Source organism: Lynx rufus, unplaced genomic scaffold (assembly GCF_022079265.1).
Source record: "Lynx rufus isolate CCGP_SWC_20201006 ecotype Redwood Valley unplaced genomic scaffold, mLynRuf1.p SCAF_3, whole genome shotgun sequence".
NCBI lineage: Eukaryota > Metazoa > Chordata > Mammalia > Carnivora > Felidae > Lynx > Lynx rufus.
Window position 1 is genome coordinate 86,097,154 of NW_025814845.1, and position 11,353 is coordinate 86,108,506.

The window sequence follows — 11,353 nt, forward strand, 5'->3', positions numbered from 1 at the left end:
AGTCCTCTCTGCTGCCTTTTAGACCATCATCTCTACTAAGCCAACATGACCAACCTTACAAGGTAGAGGAGGCCTCTTTTTAAGTCCAGGCTTTATTCTTATTTGGTTAATACAGTAATATTGTTACCCTTGTTTGTGCTGCAGGGCTTGGCTCTGAATTTTTACCTATATTTCCAACCCTAAATACGAACCACAGGTTATAAAAAAGTGGAAAAGAAAGTTAACATTTATTGAGCATCATTACAGTAACTATCCATTAGATATTCCAAATGAGGCCTTTCACAGGATTAAATAATTTTCGTTGTCTAGCATCAAGTAATTGGTGGAACTAGTTTTTAAAATATAGATAATAATTGATTCATCTTAAATTTCATTCAAATATATATACTAAACAGTTTATGAATCAAAAGTGTTTATTGAATTTTTACAAAGTGAGTACTCAAACTAACCTCCAGATCAAAAAACTAAATATTACCAGACTCTCAGAAGCTGCCCAGTGCATGCTCACTGTCCCCTCCCCAAGAGTGACCTCTCCTTCTAACATCAGAGTAGTTTATATTACATCAGTTTTGACTGTTTTTGAACTTTATACAAATGGAATAATATAGTATATACTGTTTCATTCAATTTTATGTTTGGACAATTCATTGGTATTGTTACATGTGGTTGTAGTTTGCTCATTCTCATTATTATATAAATACTCCATTGAATATACCTCAATTTGCTTATCTGTATTCCTGTTAATGGACTTTTGGATAATTACTGGTAGCTATTTGGCTATTATGAATAGTATTACCAAGAGCATTCTTGTACATACATGTCTTTTAGTGTACAAATCTACACATTTCTGCTGGATATATGATTATAGGGCAATTGCTGTGTCATAGGATTTGCATTAGAAGTGTTGTTTCCTTTAATTTCTTTTTAACAGCCAAACAGTTGTCCGAAGTGGTTATACCAATGTACACTCTCAGTAGCAGGCTATGGGAATTCTGACAGTCCTCAACCATTCTGACAAAGGCACTTTTGAAACGAGGTTTCTGACTCTAAAGCCCAAAGCTCTTTTCCCTTTATCTAAATTTTATTTAAAGGTAAGAACTTGGTAACAATTTTCTTTTATAAATTCCATGATTCTTTCTAAGATTTTTATTCTTTGTTCATTAAGTGAGTTTCCTTTTTTATACTGGAAGATATATCTGCGCTGTACAGAATTTAGCAGGGTTAGCAGTGTATCGGAGGCCTCATGCAAGTATTTATCTTCACTGAACCCAGCCTCTTCTATTTTTTCTGCATGGGTGAAAAGAATGGCAGTGTAATTCTTCCAAGCATGTCCTAGAAGTTCCTGAAAGAGAGAGAAAGTTAAATGGCTATTTGCCTTGGCCTATATTCCTCAAACACCAGCAAAGGAATTATGGTCCAACATAGGCAACAGATCTGGATGTCATTATGTTACTAAAAATTGATATATGCAATGGAAAGTGAAGATGGGGTCAAATAATGTAAGTAAATGGAGAGAGATGGGTGGATTTTGTTAAAAAAAAGGCTTTAATTCTCCATTTCATTTTGCTCTTACAATTTATGTATACACAATTTCAGAACTGCATGTTATTAATGCTGCATATGATACAATTACATTTATAACATTCAGCAATAATTTCTACTTGCCTGCCAACCTAGAGCTGTTAGAACCACTGAATTCCTTTAAGTCAGAGGACTTGGGCCAAGGGAATTGTCGTATTCTTTTTGTAGAAATGTTGTGTTATCATGATAACCAAAAGTGTCTTCTAAGGATTTGTAATTATATAATCTGGTTACAATCGATTGATTAGTCAGATGTCATACAATGGAAAAGTTAAGATCAAATTACATTTAGTGATTTGAAACAGCTACAAAATATTATTGTGATTCACTCGCATCCTCTTCACTTCACATGCTTAGAACCAAGTCCAATTTATCAGATGACTTCCTCTACTGTGGTTGAAAAACATTGAAGACTGGTGTTCCTTTGTTTAGTGATATATGGAAGTTGGTTATATAATAAATTCTTGTTTGATTGGTGAAAATAAGCTGATGTAAAGCAGAAATGCCAGCAGGTGGCAAATTGTTCATATAATATGGAAGGTGTCTAGGAATAACCATTTAACTTTTTAAAATATTTACAAAGTTATATGAAATCATGGCATTGTGAAAGTAAAATGACATTCCATTCATTCCAAATATTCTCATTATCAAAATATTTTCAAATCTGCTACCAGTTTATAATAGCAGTTTGGAATTTAGATCCTCACCATCATCTCAAATAGAAAGTTTATTAGGGTTTTATTTATTTTTGAGTTTTTGGAAAGATACAAAATACTTAGGAATGAACATAACAAGAAATATCCAGGACCTCTAGTAATCAGAAGAAGGAAGGAAGAACAACTACTATTTAGTGCTAAATATTATGCTAGGTACTTTACATGCTTTATTTATTTTGAAATTCAACATAATGCTTTGTGGAAGATACTAGTATTATTTCCATTAAATATGGAGAAACTGATGTATAGAGAGGTTGAATACAAATCCATAGAGGGATATCAGGACAAACTGGTTTAAAAATTCTTGAGAAAATTGAAAGATGGTTTGGGAAACTATTTTCAATGTATGTAACAAATACAGGATTGGTATTTATAAGACTGAAAAACTGAAAATGAAAGGAAGAGAGAAAAGGGGAGAAGGAAAGGAAGGAAGGGAGGAGGAAGGGAATAAGGAGTCAAGACATGTAAATAATAGAAAATACGGCAACTGTGGGACAATATATTTAAACATCTTGAGACCACGGTTACCAACTAAATTCCTGGCACAGTCTGGCATTTATCAGACTATTTGTTTACACATTTATCTCTCTAACTTGACCAGTAGCTTTTGGAAGGCAGAGTCTATGCCTTACTATGTAAGTCAAAGCTTTGGCACATTGTAAACTCTCACTAGATACTGGTTGGATTAATTTGGAATGTAGACCTCACTGTCATCTCAAATAGAAGGTTTAGGGTTTTATTTATTTGTTTTTGAGTCTTTAGTTTTGAAGTTTAATCTTTGGGACATAAAGTGGTACTTTCCTATAAAATTTCTCTTTTGTTCTGTAGTTCTCATGGGTTTGCATGTAGTCTGCATTTTGTGTTTTAAATTCAGAAACACTTTTCTCAGTGAGTAAGTCCAAAATTTTCCTCATATCTGTTTAAAATTTGTCTATACCATAGAATAATTATATATATCTAATTCTAAAAATGGCCTGCTTGAAGAAAATCTGAGTTGAAATTTTAAGATCAGTACATTCAATGAATAATTATTTTTAACAGATTCTAAACTTTACAAAAGGATTTTTTAAAAAGTACTTTAGTTGGCATATTCTTATGTGCCTTCAGAACACAAATTAGCAAAATCTTAACTAACCTAACTTGTAAAAAAGATAATTCTTGTGTAAATCTAATATATGTGTAATTTCAACATCACATTTTACCTAAAAGTGACATAGCAAAATTTGTCATATTCAGTATGTTGTAACATGTTCCTTGTGAGAGAAGATCAAAGCATTGCAAAATAAACTAGTGTTGTGAGTTGAATTGTGTACCCACCCCCCTCCAAATTCATATGTTGAAATCCTAATACCTCAGAATGTGACTTTATTTGAAAATAGGGTCATTGTGAGTGGGCCTCTAATCCAATATGATTGGTGTCCTTATAAAACAGCAATTTGAACAAAGATAAGAATAAAGGGAAAATGCCATGTAAACATAAAGACAGTCATCCATAAGCCAAGGACAGAACTCTTGGATAGATTCTTTACTTATAGCCTTCAGAAGGAACTAACCCTGCTAACATTCATTTCAGACTTCTAGCCTCCAAATTTATTGAAAGACAATAACTTTCTGTTACTTAAAAGCCACCCAGGTAGTGCAGCCTTGTTACAACAGCCCTAGCAAATTAATACAAATGGCTGAAAAATTAAGGAAGTGCTAAATAGATTTAGATTCTGGGAATAAAAAGATTCTTGGGTTATTTACATCAGAACCACTTGGGATGCTTGCTAAAAATGCATCAGTATCTTTAGGGATGGATCCTGGGAATTTGAACTTTAAAAAGAATTCTAGGTGATTTATTCCTTCTGCAAATATCCAGGGACAAAGAGTGGACCATGACAGATAAACTTTCTGCTTATGTCTAGTGGAGAATTGTTTGTACTACCTAAACTTAAAACTGAGGAAGAAGGGCAGGCAGGAAAGAAAATACTTTCAATTTGGTTTAATTGCAGGTATTGTGATAGAAAATATATTGGTGCTTTAGAGGCAGACATTTAGCCCAATTTGGGGTGGAGGTGGAAAGTGAGCGTAGAGGAAGGGGTCAGCATGAGTTTCTAGCATGTGATGATGCCTTGAGTGTAGGCATCAAGAAGAGAGTTATCAGACTGTGAAGACACACCAAGTAAAGAGACTGATTGAGCATTATTGGGAATTGTATAGTACTGGGCCTTTATAAAGTGTAATTATTAATCCTTGAATGTTCTTATCTCTGAAAGTTTCTCAAATTTAGAGCCAGTTCTGATATTCACCAAGTACATGATTGATGTGTTTATATTGATTGTTATGATATTGAAATGTTTAATTCAAGTTAATAAATAGACACCTTAACCTCTTGAGTGCTACCCCCAGGCCTACCCTCTGGGTGTTGGTTGATGCATGAACCACATTTATCATTAAATATTTTTAAAACATCACTATAATAAAAATTCATGCTAAATAAACTGTTTGGCTCAAGTGGTCCCTTCCTGAGTTATATAATATAGAATTCTTCTCTTGCTGGTTAGTACTTACTGCGTTAAATGGTATAACTTTCACGGTATGTCTTTAGTTCCTGATTTTCTGGGTTGTAACGTTAACACATTCTGTTTTTGTCTCCACCAGACATTTCCTATACTTTAAACTATAATAACATTCAGGAAAAATGAGTTAAACCACCTAAGGAAAATGGATTATAAGTGCGACACCACTTAAAAGTCCATGTGTTCAACCACTCAGAAGTTTTTACATGTTGATAATTATTTATGAAAGGATGCTCATGTCCTAAACTGTGAGAGAAATTGCACTTTTGAGTTACTGCCAAAAATAGAGGGGAATGGTTGATTTAGCTTATAATCTTTAGATTGATTTTTGGCTGCAAAATAGTTGACTATTTGAAAGTAGTGTCGCTTGGTGTATAGTCATCGTGTTAGTGGCCAAACGTGTTCTCTGTGGACCCAGAGAAAGAATAATCAGAGTTGATTGATACCTCACATAAAAATCCAAGAGCAAGATAAGTTAATGTAAGTTATCTGGTGTTAATAATTTAAATATAGTACTAAGCTAGATGGAAATGTTACAATCAATCATGAATTGTTTGGTTTCAGAGTGCTAATGGGTATGAGTCCATCTAGTCCTTTTGGGACAACTAGTTAGGATATAAACTTTGTTTTCCAGGAATTATGTTCATTTTCCCAGGACCTCACCAGCCCTGCCCCATTTGTTTGTGGTTGATGAAATCATAGCATCTGGACTTTTTCGGGGGGAAATTTTAAAAAGCCAACTATTACATCAACTGAGAGAAAAATTATCATGGAACAGGAGGACAATAAGGACCATTCTTTATATTTCATACTATTCCCTTACTCTCATCCCACTTAAAGCACCACATTACCTTCTCAGAGAACTGAATGATAAGACGTTGTTAGATGCAGAGAATATTCAGCCTTAGAGATCATGTGTCCAAATTGCCTTATTTTACAGATGAGGATATTGTGGACTTTTGATGTTAAATGACTTTGCCAAAGCCGCACAGCTGATTGTTGGAAGGCCTGGGCCTGTGACAGAGGTCCCCTCACTGCCAGGCCCATGTCTTTCCCACTAAATTAGAGCTTCTCACTTTAACCTTAGTAAGCCAGTGAATTTTCTTCCCAGATTTTTTTTTCTAAATTAATAAGGAAATTCTTATACATCAGGGCTGTGTATGCTTGATTTCACTCTGATTCTCTTCTGAAATCTATCAAGAAAATCCCAAAGAAGGCTACAAATAACATGTCCTAATTTTAGCATAAGACAGATACTAACAAAATTATGACCATAGCTGACATTTGGTGTGCACTTGCCTTGTGCTAGTGTCTGAGTTAATTTACTGTTATAATATGAAATTAGTCCTGAAAATAACCCAGTAAAGGAGACACTGCTGTTTTCCCACTTTACCAATTAAGAGATTGAAATCTAGAGAAATTACTTGCCCAAGGTCACAAAACAAGTAAGCCGAAACTTGAACACAAGTATATCTTACTATAGAACCTGTTCTCTTAACCTCTATTAATAGGTTGCTCATAATCTAGTAATTCATTTGAATAAGGACTCATTATAATTTGTGTAGTGACAATAATAAAAATGATAACAATGGTAGTAATTTTCTGCGAACCTGCTGTAAGTCAGGCACAATGCCAAGCACATTATATTCATTAAATATAACCCCCAAAATTTTTAACATAGGTAAAATTATCCCCATTTTATAAGTGAGGAAATCAAGCCAAGAAACTCTTAGTAACATTTTTAGTCATATATCTACAATTGTAACAAGGCTTATTTTTCAACTAAATGGTATTAAACAACTAAGCCCATTATGTTTGTTAAGTATTTTCAGGCCTTGCACTGGCCTTTCTGAGCCTTTTGTATACACACACACCTATAACATCAACATTTGAGTTCAGTCTAAATCAAAAATACATGCTTGAAACCTGATTGTATATTAGTAATAACACATGATGCCCTGATGGTGGAAAGAATTTGGATTTTAGTCAATTCCTGGATTCAATTCCTTGTGCAGTTTGGCTGCTTGCTAGAACTTTTCTTAAGGTAACTTTATTCTGTATTCTCTGATTCATTACTTGTGGATTTTTAAATAACATTCAAGTGATAGTCAGATAATATTTAGATGAATCATTCCCTTTATTTCCCAGTTTCGGAGAGATGACTCACTGACATCTCCACCATTTTGCTATAAATTACGAAGGCCTAACATAAATAAAGAAAAAGGGATCATTTGGGGAAATGTTTCATTTGTCATAGCTGGCAGCCTATAACCCCTCTAAAAAATATTAAGAGCACAAATTAAAAGAGACATTTAAAGAGGGAATAGGGAGGTACAGGAAAGAAGAGGTTACTTTTCTGGTATTGGCGTTGTTGACTCCTTCCATGACAGGGAGCAGCGCCCCCAGAAAGGAGGAGAGGAAAGGGGAGAAGGCAGATATTCCATTCCCCATTTTGCATAAACCAGGAAGAAAAAGCAGTCCAGGGTGTGTCTGGAACCAGAGGACCTTAACAGCTCCTTGCTCCTTCCTAACAGCTGTTGGTCCTGTTGAATATTCAGACATTCTGCAGCTGCTCCCAATCTGTGAGCATATCCAGATGGCTGCCACCAGTTACTTAAGCACCTTCAGGAAGAAGGTCATAAACAGCCAGCTTGTGCATAGGCGATCTTCAACCAAAAATTATGATGGAAGCCCAGAATAGGACTGCAGTGCCTCCCAGGGGTCATGGGCCCCTCTGAAGATTACTAAAATCTTGGCTGCTGAGTTTTCCTGGGAGGGAAAAGATATTTATTTTAGAAAAAAAAAAATCTGAATCTGAGTTTTACTCTAGCCTATCTCCTCCCTGCTTTTAAGTCATGACCTGGACACTGGCTTAAGGAAGGCAGTGGTAGGAGAAAGTGGCTGTATGCCAGATACCTTTTTCAAAGATGAGAGAGACATGTATGAATCAACTTCTCTTGTATAAAAAAATAGGGGATTACAGTAGTGTTCTATATCCTAAAACTGGAAAACAAAATCTGTTTTTAAAACGTATGCCTTTTAAAATGCCCCTTTTGGCCAAGCATAGTACCAGCATAGAGAAAAATTTGGAGGCATAAGGAGAGAGGTTAGTTTTTGAGAAATATTCGTGCACTTACTGAATTTACTGAGTTACATCCACCTATACTTTAAGCCAAATGTTTATTTAATGGCAGCTTTAAATGAATTTTAAAACTTGTTTAAAAATTACACTGATGGTGGGGTGCCTAGGTGGCCCAATCAATTGAGCATCTGACTTTCGATTTTGGTTCAGGTGATGATCTCATGGTTGGTGGGTTTGAGCCCCACATCAGACTCTGTGCTGATAGTATGGAGTCTGCTTGATATTCTCTTGCTCTCACTCTCCCTTTGCCCCTCCCCTGCTCGCTCTCTCTCTCTCTCTCTCTTTCAAAATAAATAAATACACTTAAAAAAATTACACTGATGGAATAGCAACAGGTTTCTCCCCCATCTGGTTTCTACCAGAAATATTGTTTGACATGCAGGCTTTCATAGTTGAGGGGAGGTTTGTGGGTTTTCTTAGATTACACATTGTTTCTTAATTGCAATCATCTTCTCTACTTTTGTACAGCATGTCCTTGATTTTTCAGGAGTTGGATGATGAGGATTATGTTTTTATGCTCTTGTCACCCTATTTTTTTCCGCTAGTTTTTTGTGATATGTTTTTTTTTTTCATTTTTAGAAACATGCAGTTCCTGAAAAAAAATGTGTCACTTAGAACAATCTTATGCTTTTAGTAGTTAAAGGGAAGAAAATATTCCTTTGAAGCTAAGTATACTGTCTTTTTAAGTGTAACAAACCCTACATCATGATCAGAGAAATGTCTGCTCTCTATTCACCATGTAATTTACCTGTAGAGCTTCTAGTAATGATGAGTTCTCTTATCTCAATGACTAAGCAAGGCTACTGAGTAATGCTAGTCAAGTCCAGCAGCTAAATTTGGTTGGCCCCAGACTAGAGAATCAAGACACTGAATGGAATGGAGCAGCTCAATGAGCAGTTTCCAGGAATTGTTGGTTTTACATGGGCCTGGTTCATATATGTCTACACTGTATGCAAGTATTACTCCCTTCATCTCCTAGTTATAGCCATACCCAGAACCTCTCCCTATCTTCAGCTCCTCTCCTAGACTAGCTGAACAAGCTTCCAAGATAGTGACTTATAATAAACGAACAAACAAACGTGAATGGACCACTAGGCAAAGGTGGCATATGTTATTTATGTTCACACTGAGGTCCCTGTGGTCTTCTCTTGGCTATCATAGATCAGTTAGTGGCCCTACAGATGATGAGGCACACAAAGCATCTGAAATTCTTTATTTCTTTCCTAAAAAATAAAGCATAGATCTTCTGTGCATGTTTGCCATGATATAAGTCAGAGTGAAACCTCCTTTCCCCCTGTCCATACATTACACTACTTTGGCGCTGTCTTATATTTGTTTATTCATCTCTTCTAGACTGTAAGTTTTTTGAGGGCAGGGCTCATGTACTGTTCACTAATCATTAAGCTCTGTGCAGGTACCTAATACAGTTTGCAATGATTGAATCAGTGAATGAACACCTATTTGTTTGTGAACTGTAAGATACTGTCCCCTTAAAAAGGGGGGGGGTGTACTTCAGTTGGTTAAGTGTCCAACTCTTGGTTTTGACTCAGGTCACGATCCTATGGTCATGAGATCCAGCCCTGCATCAGACCGCTCCCCTCCCCAACCTGCTTAAGATTCTCTCTCCCTCTCTCACTCTGCCCCTCCCCGCTCCCTCTCTCTCTCTCTGTCTCTTAAAAAAAGGAAAAAAAAAAAAAGAGATTGTCCCCTTGATATTAAATGGATGCAAGTCAGTATTTTAGTTTTAGTTTAGTAGTTCTTAAGCTTGGCTGTTTTTAAGAAATATATGGAAAATTTATGCAAATGCATATACCCAGGCTCTACTCTTGTGATTCTCTTTCAGTGGGGCTTGGATGAATATGCATTTTTAATGACAGCCCAGTTGATTCTGATGCAGATCGAGTGGAGACCACATTTACAAACTTATCCAGAGGTTAGTTAACCTCTGAAGTTAGCATCTTATTTTTTAGGGGGGTAGGTAGAGTCCTATGGCCCAGCTGCAAAATTACCAACCGAATTCCTCTAAAGGAAATTGTAAAAATGGTTCTTGGTGGGAAAGATCAAGTAATTTTTACCATTTCTATGTGACTAGCACTTGTTTTAAACTTGCTTTAAACTACTCTTTTAATCAAATTGTCATAGTTCTTTCCTGTTAGGATAATTGTCCTTCAAATAGGAATAATGGCATTAGTGTAATTGCCTATTTTGTATTACCTGAATCATCTGGACTAAGTCAGATACTTCCTGTCCACAAAGAGGCATGTCTGCTCTCTGGACCAGCAGTGCAAGATGGAGACCCTTTTGCCCAAAGTGATGTGCCAGGGCCTCCTTGACCTCCTGTTTCACATGCTTCTTGGTCAGTCTGCTGTGTGGATAACCTGGAGTGTCCAACACCTGGATCTGCAGGGTTATCTCTTGCCCCCCTCGACGCATGAAGCCACAGAGGTGACAACTGCGGCCCAGACAGCAATCTTTGGTCACAGAACATGGAGAAAAGCTGCTGTGGAAGTCAGTGCTTCCCAAAAGAATGTTCCCAGCAGAACTTTTTCCACTCTGAGTCATGCCAAAGAGGGCCAAGTTGATGATCATCTTGTTAGAGTCTGTCATGTCTGTGGGTAAACAAAGGGTCAGCATAAGCAGTTAGACTTCTATACTCACCCAGTGTAAGGCATCTTACTTGGCCAGGGGCATTGCAGGTATTACCTTTGGTTTACTTACCCCTCATTCATAGTGGCTAAAACACGGAGGAGTTCTCCACGGTAGTGTAGACAACACAGTGATAGAGGAAGATTGAAAGAATATTGGTAGTTTGCAATGGGAGAGGAGAGAGAAGTTTAATATAGATAAAGAAGAGAGGAGGAAGCAATAATTGTAGGAAAATGAGGGGGGGGAACAAAATGCATGAAGATAATGTAAACCATGTTTAGGAGGAATATGTTAACTCATCAATGTGGTAGGTGAGTCCATTTAGCAATGGGTGCTGATGTTTCTGAGTTCATTAACAAGGCTAGCAGCAGTATTGAAAAATTAATCACTGTTGGAGGACAAGTAGGAACAGAAGAGTGGAAGAAACATCCTTCCTGCCTTTTAAATAACATCCCATACTTCTCCTCCTCCCCACCCCATGAATACACAAGTGGCATCTGCAAAAAATTCTTTCCTGACTTCCTGAGTGTTTGTCCCCTATGAAACATGAATAATGTTAAAGATTTCTGTTTTTGTTTACTATTTTTTTACAACCAGGCAGCATTCTGATGAAAATGAGAACTGCTTGTAATTTCTGTTATGAAATAATTAGTAAATCATTTCCATGGTCCACCATAGTAACTTACTGGCTTTTGAATAAAGGAAGT

General features: G+C 36.3%; 1 protein-coding gene across 1 annotated transcript; it reads right to left on the reverse strand.

Moving 5' to 3' along the window:
* Positions 1-1,081: 1,081 nt before the first annotated feature.
* Positions 1,082-10,607, reverse strand: GIMD1 (GIMAP family P-loop NTPase domain containing 1). Its single transcript, XM_047091944.1, has 2 exons — positions 10,215-10,607; positions 1,082-1,342 (listed from the first exon to the last, which is right to left on the reverse strand). Exons 1-2 carry the CDS (start codon positions 10,605-10,607, stop codon positions 1,082-1,084), a joined length of 654 nt encoding a protein of 217 aa, XP_046947900.1.
* Between the last annotated feature and the right edge of the window lie 746 nt (positions 10,608-11,353).